The 17890-nt window shown below is 35.3% G+C and overlaps 1 protein-coding gene across 1 annotated transcript in view; it reads right to left on the bottom strand.

Annotated features, from left to right (window-relative positions):
• LOC134241094 (myotubularin-related protein 13-like) overlaps positions 1-15151 on the bottom strand; it is a 45821-nt gene extending 30670 nt beyond the window's left edge. The window contains 2 exon segments of the mRNA XM_062723183.1: positions 14376-14461; positions 14998-15151. Of these exon segments, the coding sequence (XP_062579167.1) occupies positions 14376-14461; positions 14998-15052 (141 nt within the window). The 5' untranslated portion in view covers positions 15053-15151.
• Between the last annotated feature and the right edge of the window lie 2739 nt (positions 15152-17890).

Raw genomic sequence — 17890 nt, 5'->3', positions numbered from 1 at the left:
AACAATCTATAATTATATTTCGCTAGTTTATCGATAAGTGACATGAATAAATACGTTACTCTGATGACTTTTAATTTCCACTTTATTTGACTATTTGAGAACGATTATACTTCCTTACAACCCTCATCAATCCTTCATATCAGAGTCTCAACCAATAATAATTTATTTATTGTCACATTAATTTTGAATTATTAAAATAAACATTGAGTTCCTCTAAATAGATCTAATAAATTGAATTTTTACAAACAAATCCTCTAGAAGCTGTATATATGAGTACACTGTAACATGATAGGTGGACAGGAAAAAATCCATCACTGTCAGAGCCTAAGTCACAGAAGATATTAACAGTAGTTACAGTACCTACAGGAAACTGAGGCTTGGATCCTATGAGACTAATAATGGTGTCAAAACTGATAGATCTGAATGACATAGTGACTTTGCTCCAATGGGAGACTGTCTTCAGACTAAATTAAATTCCTCCTAAGACATCTACTTTTTCCACTAAGTCTGTAAGATTAAATCTCTGGTTTTCTCTCAGCCACTTGCTAAATTATGCTGTGTGTTAGGGTTTTTTTTCTGTATAAAAGAGCTTATTTACTATGTCATGTGGGAAAATATTTTTCACACCTCAGTTCCAGCAATTCCTCAATATTTTAATCAAACACACTTGTTCTGTTAAAATAGTTTGTTCCCAAAAACACAAATTTTATCATTAGAAGAAGAGCTATCATAATATAAGAAAAGCCTAAATCAGAGATAGTTGAACTGGATGCTTTGGGTTAAAGAATGCTCTTGCTAATACTTTAAGTGTATTAGTATGAAGTTGTTAAAGTTTTCACAGGCTACCAGTAAGTCAGAGGTTTTGATCCACTAGATATAATCACTGCTAAAAGACTCAAAAGTGTGAGTTGAGATATTTTCAAAGAAACCTATGGAATGTGACCTGAGCCCCAGTGTCAGTTGTATGTATGTGGTGAGGTGTCTGGTAATGTCTATACCCCCCTCTGTCTGTATCTGTCCAGAAGCTAATTGGTTCTTACATAATTAGACCCCCTCCAAATGTAACATATGGCTGACTGCTGCTGGTTGGGAATTATCCAGTGTCTGATCAGAACACAGATAACACTGTATCACTCTTTTACAGTTTTTATATCTATTTTTATGCCCTTGTAATTGTAGATTTAGGGGTATATAATTTTTGCCCTGTCCATTCATCTGTCTGTCTGTTTGTCTGTTAATCTTTTTGTCTGCAAAAAATTTAACCTTGCCATAACTTTTGAGTGAGTGGGTCTATGGCTTTTATATTTCACTGGGTATTCCTTGTGAGAAGATCTTTCTTTGGAAACCAACTAATTTGACATCTTGACCTTGGAGTTTGACCCATATTTATCCAAAATTACCAAACTTTTAACCTTGGGCATAACTTTTGAAAAGTTGGTGCTAGGGATTTCATACTTGACAGGTGTATTCATTGTGACAAGACCTTTCAATGGATATAAATATTTTTGACCTTTTGACCTTGACTTCAGAGTTTGTCCTACTTTTAAAAAACTCTTATCTTGGCCATAACTTTGGAACAGTTAGCACTAGGGCTTCCACATTTCGCAGGTGTATCCCTTATGACAAGACCTTCCTTTGGATACCAACAATTTTGACCTTGAACTTGGAGTTTGACTTGCATTTGAGAAAGTTCAACCTCACCACATGCTGTCCTACAGTAGCATCAGTGTTTCAAAAACGTACATCTTGTTTTCAAAGGATTAAATTTTGCTTTTTTTTTTATCTCTTAACTTTTAAGCACTGTCATTCAATAAAATAATTTATTAAACAATGACAATTATTCCTGCTACTGCAATTTACTGATGGTTCTGGAGTATCACAGTTTCTTCTGATTGTAGATAATGATAGGGGGTGAAAACAGATAATCTGGTGTCATGTTGATACACCAGGTCATACTACCATCTTACATTTTGTGTATTGACTCAAAACATACCATGATAAGATACCTGAATGAACCAAAATCTGCACTTAAACTATAGGGATCATCCAAAAACCTGGTGTGCTTGCACTCATCTCTATTAATGTCAGAGCTGTTTTAAACACAGCCATTACATCAAGCAATGAAGTTAAGCAATTGATTTTTTGACAGATGATTAAATTCCCTATGGCTGCATTTTGAAATATGTCTGGTTTGACAGAAAGCATTATTTTTACTACAGACATTGAGTACATACAACTAAAAACAAATACAACACAATGCACATGTCTCCCACACTAAAATTTAACGATCCCCAGGTTTAAAAGAATGCAGGAAATTTTTTACCTTGTCCTTACATTTTTTTTTGAAGTGCAGGCTGAATCGTAAGGAAAGGGTGCCCTTGTTTCTTTAGCAATGCATATAAAATATTTCTGATTTGATTTTCTCAGACTTGTCCTCCTCCAAAATTAAACTAAAAATTAATTCAAAGTCAAAATGTTTTCAATGAAATGATTAAAATCATATACAAATTGATAAAATGGCCTAATCCCTGTCTAAGGGCCTCAAATGATCTTAGACAATATCTCTAGAGTCTATCCAATAAGAATTAAACTAATTTCAGGAATGAGGAGTTCTCAATAATCTGGCTTCGTCTGCTTCTGATAATCACACAAGGTGTTTGAGTGATTTCCACGAATTCCAGCTTCAGGTGTTTACAGCCCCTGATAAGCAGTGGTCATGTATCGATGTATGGAATTCCTAGGATTATCTTTTATTCAGTTTCTGGTTGTTATCAGCTTCATCCTTTGAAATGTCAGTGTACTTCAAAGTTCAAAAATTTGCTTCCTAGCTTTCTGATAAATGAATAATATATTATTACAATTCCACACAGCTGATTTAGTTCTCAGATCTCTCCACGAAAGGTTAAAGCTTTTTAGAGAAATATACACTAGCTCAAATTGCTGTTACCTCTGACCATAGGGAAAAAAAGATGGATGCAGGCTGTTACGTAAGAGCTTGATGGATCCCAGATTCTGCAATGTTTAGGTTTTCAACCAACAAACTTCCAAAATAACTTTCATTTACAAGCTTCATCTTTTCCTAATTTAAAAACTTTTTTTCTGAAACTCATTGCTAATACAGCCCTGTTTCCTTGGGTTTGGGCTTCATTTCATTCTTATTCTCATTGACATTGCATGAATTTTGCAGTAATGTTTCCTTCATGAAGATAGATGCATAAGAGAAATGACTTTGACATTATTGCTATCTTAATTGGGACATCAATTCTCATTAGTCTTGGAATGGTGTAAGAGTACACAAATTAAACTCACAAAAAGTGGGAATTTTGAACATTTTATCTTTCAACACAACATTATCAGCATCATCAACATCAATTAATTTTCTAACCTTAGTTAATTAACTTAATTTCTATGAAATTCTGCCCTTTCAGTCAGATCTAGCCACTTTTCAGCAACTGTATTAGATGTAGATGGCTCCACAAATTAATTTTATTCAGACTATATTTTGCATATGCAGAAAAAAATGATTCCAAATAATAGAACAAGGCTTAAATTCCATTGATTCTGTATAACCCTTGGTGACATTATTACAGTTACATGCCATTACAAAGATCTATTCAAGTCTCCTTCATAAAGTACATTCAATTTTCATAAAAAAAAAATCAACTGCATTTTAATCAGGAAGTTCTAGGAGTAAGCTTAAACACAACTTATAAATTGATAGCTCATTTACTATAAAACGAGGAACACAAATTCAGTATTCAAGGATATATTCCCAAGGTCAAGAGTGGCTTTAAGAATCCAAACCATTCAGAGCTCTAGCCCAGCTTTCCATTATCTAAATTGATTACCATTTGTACATATACAACACGTCTGGCTACACTGAGATGAAGCCAGTAATAGAATTATTTCTCGACTCAGCCTCTCCATTATCTATCTGCCATCTGCTGCTCCTGGTCATTACAGCAGAGCACTGCTAACACTGGGGAGTTAGAGTGTGACTTGTACCCCCCTGTCGTGATAAGTAGGAGGTTAATAATATTACAAGGAAGTCCACCTCTATGGAACTAAGTTCTCTGTTCAATTCTAAATAGCATTATGTATGTACAAAAATGTACATTTCAATTCAAGTGTTAAAATGATAAGTCCTGTAATGAAATATATTACTACCAAAGCCCCCCCCCCTTTTCCCGTTTTGAGGACTACTAGTATGAGAGAGACAGTCCACACATATACATACTAAGCCTACAGGTCCATAGCTCTCCCCCTGTGTATACATACTAAGCCTATAGGTCCATAGCTCTCCCCCTGTGTATACATACTAAGCCTATAGGTCCACATTTCTCCCCCTGTGTATACATGATACTAAGCCTATAGGTCCATAGCTCTCCCCCTGTGTATACATACTAAGCCTATAGGTCCATAGCTCTCCCCCTGTGTATACATACTAAGCCTATAGGTCCATAGCTCTCCCCCTGTGTATACATACTAAGCCTATAGGTCCACAGCTCTCCCCCTGTGTATACATACTAAGCCTATAGGTCCACAGCTCTCCCCCTGTGTATACATGATACTAAGCCTATAGGTCCATAGCTCTCCACCGTGTATACATACTAGGCCTATAGGTCCATAGCTCTCCACCGTGTATACATACTAAGCCTATAAGTCCATAGCTCTCCACCGTGTATACATACTAAGCCTATAGGTCCATAGCTCTCCACCGTGTATACATACTAAGCCTATAGGTCCATAGCTCTTCACCGTGTATACATACTAAGCCTATAGGTCCATAGCTCTCCACCGTGTATACATACTAAGCCTATAGGTCCATAGCTCTCCACCGTGTATACATACTAAGCCTATAGGTCTGTTATGAATTATAGACAGTAATACTTTTCTATTTACCATTTAATGCAATTATATTAATGACATTTACCGGACTATGACGTCATAGTACGATGACGTCATAGACGTTACTATAACGTTATGTTATATACTTGTGAAGTTTCAAATAAACCACTATATGGTTCAGATGTGTTTTCTATGAGTGCTACAATCTTGACATTGGTGCCGTGACGAAAGAGGAGAGATGACTTCTAAACTGAAGGCAGTAAGAGCAGGACAGAGAAGTGCTGTAACCAGACTTCTAAAAAGACTGGATGAAGAAAATGAAGATGCAGAGGAAATTGAAGCAATTTTGGAGACATTAACGGACAAACAGGAAATTCTTAGAGATCTGGATGAAAAAATTCTAACAGAAACAGCAGAGGAGGATATTGAGAGAGAAATACTGGAGACAGATGAGTACAATTTCAATCTTAATTCTAAAATGAGAAAATATAAGAAACATCTGATAGTTCATCGTTCAAATTTGAATCCATCAGCCAACATTTATTCAAACCAGAATGAAAATTCACAAATTGAAGAGAATAGTCAATCAAGACACAATTTCAGTGAAAATTCAAGAACTCCTCAGTCCCTTACAAGCTTTCATTCAAATCCAAACAGTGGTAACTTCCACAAACTTCCGAAATTAAACTTACCCATTTTTGAGGGAAATGTGTTGGAGTGGCAGTCATTCTGGGATTCATTCAATTCGGCTATTCATAGCAACAACATGTTGACAGAAGTTCAAAAGTTTAATTACTTAAAGTCTTTAGTAGCAGAAGAGGCATCGAACACCATTTCAGGATTTGCACTCACACATGCAAACTACAACAGAGCGATTGAGCTTCTACATGAAAGGTTTGGACAAAAACACAAGATAACTCAGTCTTACATGCAAGCGCTCTTGGACCTACCCACTCCCAAGAATAATCTCACAAGCCTGCGTCATTTTCATGACCAAGTGGAGACATACGTCAGAGGTTTAGAATCCTACGGACAAGCTCAAGATACATACGGTTCTCTTCTAGTACCTGTGATTCTGAACAAATTACCTACTGAAATACGCAAGAATTTGGCACGTGAACATGGCTCTACTGATTGGTTATTAGGTGATTTGAGAAACAGTCTTTACAGGGAACTCGAAATATTAGAAGCTGGAGCAGGTATTGATGCAACAGAACCAAGCGCAACATCAACCTTATATACCCATTCAAAGTCCAGTCATAAGCAAGTTCAACACAACTTCAGTCCAAGGAAACCTCAGGTATGCTGTGCATATTGTAAGGAGCCGCATTATTCAAATGATTGTACAAAGTACAAAAACTGCACTGACCGCATGAGAATTGTCAAACGAGACAAGTTATGCTTTAACTGTTTGGGCCGACATCGTGTTACAGACTGCCAATCCAAATCAAATTGCAAAATCTGCAAAAAACGTCATCACACAAGTTTGTGTTCAAATCGCGAGGTAGTCAAAAGCAACAAGGAGAGTACCCCTTCACTTCAAGCAAAAAATACAGAAAGAGCAGAAACGTCAGTGATGCATTCATCTTCACATAGAGATCAACCAAACGTTTTGTTACAAACTGCAGTTGCACCTGTCACATCTGGAAAACTGACAACTGATGCTAATATTCTGTTTGATGAAGGAGCTCAAAGATCATTTATCTCCAGGAGTTTGGCTGACAAGATAGAATTAACACCAACAGGACATGAGAATATCAACATTCTTGGATTTGGAGAATCAGGAAAAGAGAAAGGAGTTCAAAAGTTGCAGACAGCTGTAGTCAAGGTCCAAACTATACAGAGAGAAGAAATACCTGTCAAAGTCTTAGTGGTCCCAGAGATAGCAGCTCCAATTAAAACGCATGTAGAAAATGCAGCAAAATTATCGTATTTGAGGAATTTGAGATTGGCACATCCTGTTGCACAAGAGGAGGCATTCCAAATTGAATTACTTATTGGAGCAGATCAGTACTGGAATTTGGTGGAGGATACGATAATTAGAGGAAAGGGTCCAACCGCCATCAAATCTAAACTGGGATATTTACTGTCTGGACCATTATATGGATCACAATCCCATGCACTTGAATACAACACATCAATGATGAACGTTATGGTGTCACACAAAATGGAGGAGCACAATATTGAGAAGTTTTGGCAGATTGAGGCAATTGGAACTGAGAAAGAGTATGAGGAATCAAGTAATCAGAACTTTCAGCTATCATATCAGAAGGATTCCATACGATTTCAAGACAATCGGTACCATGTAAAGCTTCCATGGAAAGAGGACCATCCTGCATTGCCCTTAAACAAAAATAAAGCTTACCGTAGAACAGTTGGTGTTATAAATCGCCTCAAAATGGAACCGGAAATGTTGATCAAATATGGGGAAATAATTGCTGAACAGGAAAAACGCGGATTCATAGAAAAGATAGACAGCGAACTTCCAACAAATCGTAAAGTTCACTTCATACCGCATTTTCCAGTAAAGAAGGATTCAGCTACAACTCCTGTAAGGATAGTATACGATTGTAGCTGTCATGAAACACCTACTGCTGCATCTCTGAATGATTGTTTGATGAACATCCCACCACAACTGAATGATATTGCTTCAATATTACTGCGATTTCGTCTCAATGGATATGCAGTGACAACAGACATAGAAAAAGCATTTTTAAATGTAGGATTAGAAGAGGAAGACCGAGATGTTACGAGATTCTTCTGGTTTGATGAACCTACAAATCCTAACGGAACGTTAGTGAACTACAGATTTAAATCTGTTTTATTTGGAGCTACTTGTTCCCCATTCATTTTGAATGCTGTTCTGATGAAGCATTTAAAGGAGAACGCATCTACATGGACACAGAAGTTAACAGAAAATCTTTATGTTGACAACATTATTTCCAGTTTTCCAACAGAAAATGAATTAATTTCTACGATGATTGTGTTCAGGACATCTAAATTTACAAAGGATCGTCCCAGTACTTTCCTTAGGCAGTTCTTTGTAAGTCCTATTAGTCGTTCCCAGAAGCCTCCGTACCAGGGTGCTCTCTTAGGTATGAATTTCCATCTTGTACCATGGGTGTTTAAGGTTTCTTGAAGACTGTGTGAAGATGTTAACTTTTTGATTTCCTTAGAAGAAGCAACATATGTGGTTGCGTTGTCAGATATCATAATTTTTGGAAGTGATTTCCTGCTGGAAAATCTCCGAAAGGCTAAAATAAATTGTTCTTCAGTGAGGTCTGTTACCAGTTCCAGATGGACAGCTCTTGTACTAGCACAAGTGAAAAGACATATGAATACTTTGCCTTCATGTCCATTCTGGAACTGGTAACAGACCTCACTGAAGAACAATTTATTTTAGCCTTTCGGAGATTTTCCAGCAGGAAATCACTTCCAAAAATTATGATATCTGACAACGCAACCACATATGTTGCTTCTTCTAAGGAAATCAAAAAGTTAACATCTTCACACAGTCTTCAAGAAACCTTAAACACCCATGGTACAAGATGGAAATTCATACCTAAGAGAGCACCCTGGTACGGAGGCTTCTGGGAACGACTAATAGGACTTACAAAGAACTGCCTAAGATTCGTACAAAATTGTTCCAAAGGACAGAAAGTTACAGGTCCACTGACTGTCTCAGAGATTGAACACAGCTCACTGATGTGGATTAAAAATGCTCAACAAGAAAACTATCCAGATATTTTTGCAGAACTACAAAAAGATGGAAAATCTAAACATTGTCTATCAAAACAGCTGAAATTATACTTAGACAATGAGGATTTGATCCGATGTGGAGGGAGAATACACAATGCACCAATCAGCAAAACAGCAAAGCATCCAATACTCCTAGCAACCAAAGATCCACTGACCACTTTGATTGTTTTAGATGCACATAGAAGAAATTTGCACTCAGGAGTCAATAGTACAGTCACATTGTTGAGACAGAATTACTGGATACAAAGAATTCGCCAGAGTGTAAAATCTGTATTGCGAAAATGCATTACATGTAGAAAAATCATGGGAAAACCTTATCCCATTCCAGAAGCACCACCGTTACCTAAAGACAGATTGAGAGAAGAACCTCCTTTTACTGTAACTGGTGTGGATTTCACTGGTGCCCTGAAGGTACGAAAAAAGAATGGACATGAAGGCAAAGTATTCATATGTCTTTTCACTTGTGCTAGTACAAGAGCTGTCCATCTGGAACTGGTAACAGACCTCACTGAAGAACAATTTATTTTAGCCTTTCGGAGATTTTCCAGCAGGAAATCACTTCCAAAAATTATGATATCTGACAACGCAACCATATATGTTGCTTCTTCTAAGGAAATCAAAAAGTTAACATCTTCACACAGTCTTCAAGAAACCTTAAACACCCATGGTACAAGATGGAAATTCATACCTAAGAGAGCACCCTGGTACGGAGGCTTCTGGGAACGACTAATAGGACTTACAAAGAACTGCTTAAGGAAAGTACTGGGACGATCCTTTGTAAATTTAGATGTCCTGAACACAATCATCGTAGAAATTGAATGCATTTTGAATGACCGTCCTCTGACCTATGCATCAGCCGACCCATTGGACGAAGATCCCCTAACACCCTCTCATCTACTATATGGAAGGAAAATCAAGTCATTACCTTATCCTGGGAGTTCCAGTGAAGAAAATGTAACAACTGATTTGAACCATGTATCTGCGAACGAAAATTACAACATTCAACAAAAAGTCATTCAACACTTTTGGCAACGTTGGAGAAAGGAATACTTAACATCCTTAAGAGAATATCATCGCAGCCATGGAGAAAGCAAACAAAATATCAAGACCGGAGACATCGTTCAAATTTTTGATGAATTCAACCCAAGAAATTTGTGGAAACTGGCAAAGATTGAGGAGCTTATTTCCGGCCAAGATGGACTTATAAGATCTGTTTTATTAAAGACCAGAAATGGTATAACTTCTAGACCAATTACAAAACTGTATCCATTAGAATTAAATTCTGGGGACGATGACAAACCTTCAATACCTACAAAGGATCGTGAGGCAAAACTGAAAGCTATTAAACAGATTTCCAGTCATTCTAAGTGAAATAATCTAATTTTTGATATGACATTGTAAATAACTTTTTAAAAAGAAATCAATGCATTTTTTAGCTAAAAAACCGCGTCTGATATTTTCAGTCCAAAGACTCTATTTTATACTTTTGTGGGCCGGAGAATGTTATGAATTATAGACAGTAATGCTTTTCTATTTACCATTTAATGCAATTATATTAATGACATTTACCGAACTATGACGTCATAGTACGATGACGTCATAGACGTTACTATAACGTTATGTTATATACTTGTGAAGTTTCAAATAAACCACTATACGGTTCAGATGTGTTTTCTATGAGTGCTACAATCTTGACAAGGTCCATAGCTCTCCACCGTGTATACATACTAAGCCTATAGGTCCATAGCTCTCCACCGTGTATACATACTAAGCCTATAGGTCCATAGCTCTCCACCGTGTATACATACTAAGCCTATAGGTCCATAGCTCTCCACCATGTATACATACTAAGCCTATAGGTCCACATTTCTCCCCCTGTGTATACATACGAAGCCTATAGGTTCATAGCTCTCCACTGTGTATACATACTAGGCCTAGGGTCTACAGCTCTCCACCTCTGTATACATATTAAGCCTAGTCCAGAGCTCTCCCTGTATACATACAAAGCTTAAGGTGCAGGCTGAGACTAAATCATTGACCAATAAGTATTGCTGTTATATTTTAGATTGTGCTTGTTTAATGCCATTATGGCTCCAGAGTTCAAGTTTTCTAGGCAGTGTTTGTATACAACTTCCCTGCCTTCCAATTTATTAATAAGTGCTCAAAAATTAGAAAATTCCAGCTTGGATCTGATTCGTAGTTCATTATGCCCTGGTATAAAAGGGAGCAGGACTTTCTTGGAAAGCTGTTGATATGTTAAAGTGATGATACACACACTGTGTCATTCATCAAATGAAGTAATCAGTAGATAATACACTTGAAATACAAAAATACAAGAGCCTGATTGTGTGATCTAATAATATGTCTAGAAAAGCTTTATATTTTCTTTGAGTTGACACTCTTACATAAATTTCAACTATATTCTAGGGAATTGTCCATAAACATGAACATGTATTCATATTGTGGTATATCTTGACTTGTTTTCTGGAATTTATATCCAACAATAATAAGTGTTCATCTTTGAAAATTCAATAATCATTGTAATTACTGCAAAATGTCAAAATAGAAATTCAGTAACCTCAGCAGTCAGACAATACACAAGTATAATAGCCAAGGTCTCAATGCATTCCGTGAATTCCGTAAACTGTTCCCACAGTGCTGGCCTCTGTGTACAAATGAATCCCACCTGTTATAGGTGTTTTCTCCATTCCTTACTAGCAAAAGAGAACTTGACAAAGAGAAAACTGTTCGTATAACAAAGTTATGTGTGAACAAGCTGGTATAACAGTGTACAAGTTATAATAAACGGTACCAAGTAGTTCTCTCTCCCAATCACCGCAAACCAGCTAAATAAAGCTCAAAATCATTAAGCTTATATCTTCTATGTTTAAAAGACTGCATGCTGGAAATGCATTAAAAAATTATTTCTCAGTCCTTTGTTTCTTTCTTGTTCAGAAATTGGACAATGGGATGTGACATTACACTTACACAATTTACTCGTATTATGATCCTCAATTTACCTAAGTGACTGACACAAATAATCATGTACACATACACATGACATATATGCCTGCAATGTACAAGTTTATCATCACTAAGTGACAAATAAACAGTAATTAATGATTGCAGTTTGAAATCATTGATCGTTTGGTCCCACTTCCCGTTTGTCTCAATTGTTGTTTGTAATACCAGGAAGCCAGTTACGCGGCCGATTTAGTTAAGCCTCAAATCCTGTCCAACCCGACATGGATAGAGATGGTGAAATGTCTTATTTCTGAGGTGCAAATGGAAGATTTCATGCCATTAACACCTGGCTGCTAAATAGCATCATTAGTTTTATGGCCACATTACTAGTTCTTGGCTAGGTAAACCATCAAACCTTTATGATAGAGATAAAGGTTTGACAGACATGGTGAACATACTTTATTTACTATTGTATGCCTTAATAAACTCAGGTAAACTATAACAATAGGGTTTTACTAGTATACACAGTTGATAGTAGCACAAGGAAATTCTCTGTGTGCACTCAACAGATTGGAAAATTCAATCATGTGTAGAGAGGGCTTTGACTTTTTCCCCTCTGCCCTGGAGAACTCAAGCTATTGTACAACAGAAACTATAATTACTCAAGGGTTTCCATTAACTTGGTATGATGTATCTTTGTATTGATTTATCTCAAATTTACTTAATAGCCTTAGGCTCTAAAAATAAAACTTTAGTTATTTTACAAACAGATATAAAAGTGATTTTAATGAATTCCATGACCCTCTAGGGTAAGAAACATAACCTTTGAATTTTTATTCATAGTCTTTTGTTCATTGCTGTCTTCAGAGTTTTATACGTTCTTTATGATAGCTTTGATCCGGTAAATCAAACAGTACTACACCTGTACATGACAGAATTTATTTCCTCTGTCTTTTGAGATCTCTTAAAAAGCCTTCCTTATTAATTTAGTCTTCCTAACATGCTGAATTTTCCTTCATACTATTTATTCATTGATTTAATAGGATAAATTTTTCAGCATTAAATATTTTCTCCCAAATCAACATTCGCAATGCTGAATAAAGAAAATTGCTTGAATTCATGTATTTTCTTAATTTATTTCTTCATCTAGAAGTATTATTTATCCCCGCCTTTTTATCTGGTTGCTTAACACTCCTGCAGTGGGCATTAAATATATATAAGCAACTTGCAGCAAAGAATAATAACCAATTATCCTAATCTTATGATCTCTTTTCTGAAGTATCATAAATTATGTTAATTTACAAACTTTAGGAAATGTTCAACTATGGGAAGTAATTTGAAATGCTCCTGCAGCCTAAAACTGGATGTGTTTACACCCTGTTACAGAGTGCTTTCTTATTTTGTTCCTTTTCATTTTGGAAAAAAAGACAATTTATTGGTGTGCATGTGCATTGAGAAACTGAATTTGCAGTACACCAATGAGAGTTTTACAACTTAATTTTTAGCTTAAACAATGATCAACCGGTCAATAGGGGCTTCAAGTTTATATGCAACAACTATACACACAAGTGCCAAATGCTATGAATTTATGGAATCATAATATCTTTCATGGAAGAACAGTGAATTATTTTATATAGTTTGTAATTTTTATGTACCTGTATTTGAGGATTTAGGGGTATATAGTTTTTGGCCTGTCCATCCTTCCGTCTGACTGTCCACAAAAGCTTTAACATTGCCCATAACTTTAGAGTGGATGGGGCTATGGCTTTAATATTTCACAGGTGTATTCCTTGTGACAAGTCCTTTCTTTGGGTACCACCAAATTTACCTCTTGAAGTTAGAACTACTTTGTCAAAATATTACCAATTGGCCATTACTTTTGAACATTTAGCACTAGGACTTTCATATTCTACATGTGTATTCCTTGTGACAAAACCTTCCTTAAAAGGATACCAAAAAGTTTGACCTTTTTACTTTGATCTTTGAGTTTTACCCACTTTTTTAAAACTTTCACCTTGCATGACCATAACATTTGAATAGTAAGCACAGGGATCTCATATTTCATAGACCTATGTATTCCTCGTGACAAGACCTTCCTTTGGATACCAGCAATTTTGACCCTTTGATCTTAACCTTGGAGAAAGTTGGAGTCTGGCTAGCATTTCAACCCTCACCATAAACTGCTATACCATGTATACTGGGGCATCAGTGTTTCATAAACACATTTTTATAAATATTGTCAACCCTTTTGATAAAATTTCCATGTTAGTCTTTTCATAAAACAAAAAAAGAATCTTGAATCCTGCAGTTGTACTTTCTAGCTGACTATCTCTATGGATTTCAAATTCATAAGACAACTTGACAAATATATCAGGAAGATTCGATCACAAGCATATCATGCATGTCAGAATATAATTTTTTCAAGATCATTGCAGACAACCAACTCTTACCATACCTATGCTAGACTTGAAACTATGTACTAGGTAAACCTAGCATAAATATTTGTTAGAAGATCAAAGAGTAGTCCAGTTATTTAAAGGGAACTAATTATCTAGTGTCTCAAAGACTACCCTGACCTAAACAAGAGGCAGATTCTACAAAAAATGACCCGACACATAGATTATACAGTGGATTGCTTAAAAAAAATTCCAAGAACATTTAAAACACCCTTCATATATCCTCAAAAAAACTTAAATTAATGACACCTCTGAATTTGCACACCTTTCAGAGTTTTCTAAATATCACTATTTTTATCTGTACCACATTACAGATCATACTGTGAGTGTCCAGACTGACAGACTTACCAACTCAATACTCTGGGTAAACGGGCAAGCCTCCCAGTCATTCTCTGGAAAACGCTGGAGGATCCGTCCCTCACTTGACCCATTCCCTGCAAGAAATACACTGATGATTAGGCCAGGTTTATTTATTGCCTTTAATCACCATGTTTTTATTTATTTATTTATTTATTAACTTGACTCAAAATTAAATGAAATAAGTATCGACCATATAATAGTGTGCATAAACAATTTATATTTTAAAATGTGTGTTTGATACTTTTAAACTTCCACTTTTTGTTGTATTTCTTCAAACATGTCGTTTTCTGTAAGCATTATCTCTGCATGAAAGATTCAGAAAATGTTATGGTGATAGTAGAGTGATACCAAATTGGTATAAACATTTTACAAGTTCATAGTTTAAAATACAATCCAAAAAAGTGCCAAATGAAGCAAAACCTTTCACAGACCGGTACAGGTCTTAAACAATGAACAGTGGCAGTAAACAGAAGTGCAAATGAAAGTGGTTTCTATTTTGTTTTGAACTATGCAAATGTCATAAACGAGGCATTTCGGACTGACTTTCATTTGACAAGAATGCGTATACTGTCCTATTCTTATAGCAAAACAAAATATTGAAAATACTTACTGTCTTTATCGTGATCATATCCAATCACGACAAAGTAGTCGGCCAAGCGGGACATCGCCTAAGGAACCGGGAAATTTCTTAATCGAGCCTCTCTCATTTCAAGTCGGCCATTTTGAATCTTTTTGACTTGTAAACTACATCCGGTCAAAGGGAAGCAACTATACCAATGCTCAATCAAATAAGGTCGCAAGACGTCGAAAATAAGGTGAAAGTGGATAATGTTGATTTTAAAAAAGAAACATCTACTTTTTTGTTGTTCAAATTAATTTTTAAAAAATCAAAGAAAATTTCTTAATTGCTTTAGAGATTTTGAAAAGGCTTCAAAATATTTCCCAACTCCTCAGATATTTTATAGTAAATATAGATAGGTTTCTATGGTTTGAACAAAAGTTCTAACAACTTACGAGGTACCATAAATGGCTACAACTGTCAGATAGGCCTACTTATTCTCACCAGAGCTCTGTTTGGGACGTTTACAGATGTGTGCCAAAAGTGCAGATAAATTTTTTTTCTCTCCAAATATTTTATTGAAAAATGAAAAGCGACATTTTTTTTTTTAAATCACTAGAATGACAATTAACATTTTATGACAGATTATGTACCACAATACATTTACCAAATTTCTGGATAATCAAGGAAAGTGTAAAAGTAAAATTATCTTCACTTTTGGCACACATTATACTTGCTACAAAATATCTAAGAATTCAGTGAAAAAAAATTGGACAATCAAATGAAATCACAATCACAATCACAAGTATATAACCTTGCAAAAAAGGATTGTAAAATTGTTAATTAAATTAAGGAATCACTGTCTAATTAGTGTAGTATGCCAGGGCATCAACGATAGTGGGAAACATGGGATAATTTGCATAACGGGCGAAGCCCGTTATGCATAAATTGAAGCCCGTTATGCAAATTATCCCATGTTTCCCACTATCGTTGATGTCCCTGGCATACTATACTAACTAGAAAGCGATTCCTTATATTTCCATTTCATTGTAAAATAAAATTGTAGATTAAGACTTTAAAAATGTAGACTAATCGATTTAAATTACACGAGTATGGCACGCCAAATTCACAAAAATGAGTTAAACATAGTTTCACAGTCGATAAACTAGGTTTATCGGTTATAAGCTACAGTTTACGGACTGTAAACTATAGTTAACAACGTTAATCTATATTTTACATCTGTAAACCATAGTTAACGCGATAATCTATGTTTCACAACCGTAAACTATACTTAACACCGAAAACAATCATTTGCGATTGCAAAACATAGATTATCTGATAAATACAGTTTCACGATTTGTAAACTATAGTTTACAAACCGTTAACTTTAGTTAACGATCTGATAAATATAGTTTCACGATTTGTGAAACTATGATTAACAACTCTTAACTATAGTTTACGATTGTAAACTATAGTTTACAAACGTGAATCTATGTTTATCAACAAAATCTATTGTTAACGCTTATTACAGACAGATAAACTTAGATTAGCATTCGTAAACTATAGTTAACAACCGTTAAATATAGTTTTACAGATGAAAACTATACTTAACAAATCGTTAACTATAGTTTACGGTTTGTAAACTATAGTTTACATCGATAAACCTAGTTTTTCAATTGTGAAACTAGGTTTATCTCATTTTCGTGAATTTGGCGTGCCATACACGAGGACTCCCATGACATTTTCAATAGTCCTCGCCCACTGACGCCAAACACAAAGGCCGCATGAGATTTACATGCATATTTGGCCTCCTTAGCGTCAGACACAGAGATAGATGCGCACTAGATTTGTATGCATATTAGGCCTCCTTAGCTGCTCCTGACCTATCGACCTGCCTAATTTACATTCTGGCAGAATTATAAAGAAATAAACTACCATAACTTTCCAAGAGTTATCACAGAGAAAACAAATTAGAAATGGAAATATTTCAATTTCATTTCCTTTGAAATATTTATGCGAGATTTATTTTACAAAGTAATTTGAACTTCAATTTTCATTTTAAACAAATGCACAAGTGTATTTTATATTTAATTATATCTACTTTAATTGACCCAGTGATGTATTCAAAGGGTTAAAAAATCACAGAGATTGTGGCTTAACAGATTTAGCTGTAGGCTCCTAAATTTAAAACTTTAGGAGTCCACGTGGCTAGTGGAAATTTTAGTTAAGTATAAACCATGCATGTATGTAGAAAGTGTGAAATAAGCAAAATAACAAAGAAAACAATAAATTAAATATTTTATATATTCATGTTAAAGAAATGATATGAAATAAATGCAACAGTCTGCTTTTTATACCAAACTATGACATCCGATTATAATCGGTAAAATCGCATCGGAAGCAGTAATCGATTCCAACCGATGATCGATTGTGAAAATTAACCGATGTCCCACCACTACGCTACCAAAGTGCCCTGCAGTCCATTTTTTAAAAAGATTTCAGGGTTATAATCAAAACAAACATTATTATATGTAATTTTCGGAGAATATATACACAGCATATTTTTTTTACTAAAAATCATGTTCTCAGTATAATGTTATCTTCAAACCATATTATTATTCTATTCTTATGAACAATTTATTATTTGACAATCTTTTTATGCGCCCGAATCGAAAGATCCGAGGCGTATATTGTTTTTGTCCTGTCTGTCTATCTGTCTGTCTGTTTGTCTGCAAACTTTAACCTTCGCTATAACTTTTGAACCATGAATGATTGAGACTTCATATTTGGTATGCATACTCCACTAAGTAAGCTCTTTCAAATGACACCTAGGCCAATGACCTTGTGACCTTGACTGTGACCTATATGCTAAAAATATTTTTTTTTCTGCAAACTTTAACCTTCGCTATAACTTTTGAACCATAAAAGATAGAGACTTCATATT

Source organism: Saccostrea cucullata, unplaced genomic scaffold, assembly GCF_032062105.1.
Source record: "Saccostrea cucullata isolate Sc308-1 unplaced genomic scaffold, CSIRO_AGI_Scuc_v1 ctg854, whole genome shotgun sequence".
NCBI classification, from domain to species: Eukaryota; Metazoa; Mollusca; class Bivalvia; order Ostreida; family Ostreidae; genus Saccostrea; species Saccostrea cuccullata.
The sequence above is the reverse complement of the archived record's forward strand: the minus strand, read 5'-3'. Positions and strand labels throughout refer to the sequence as shown.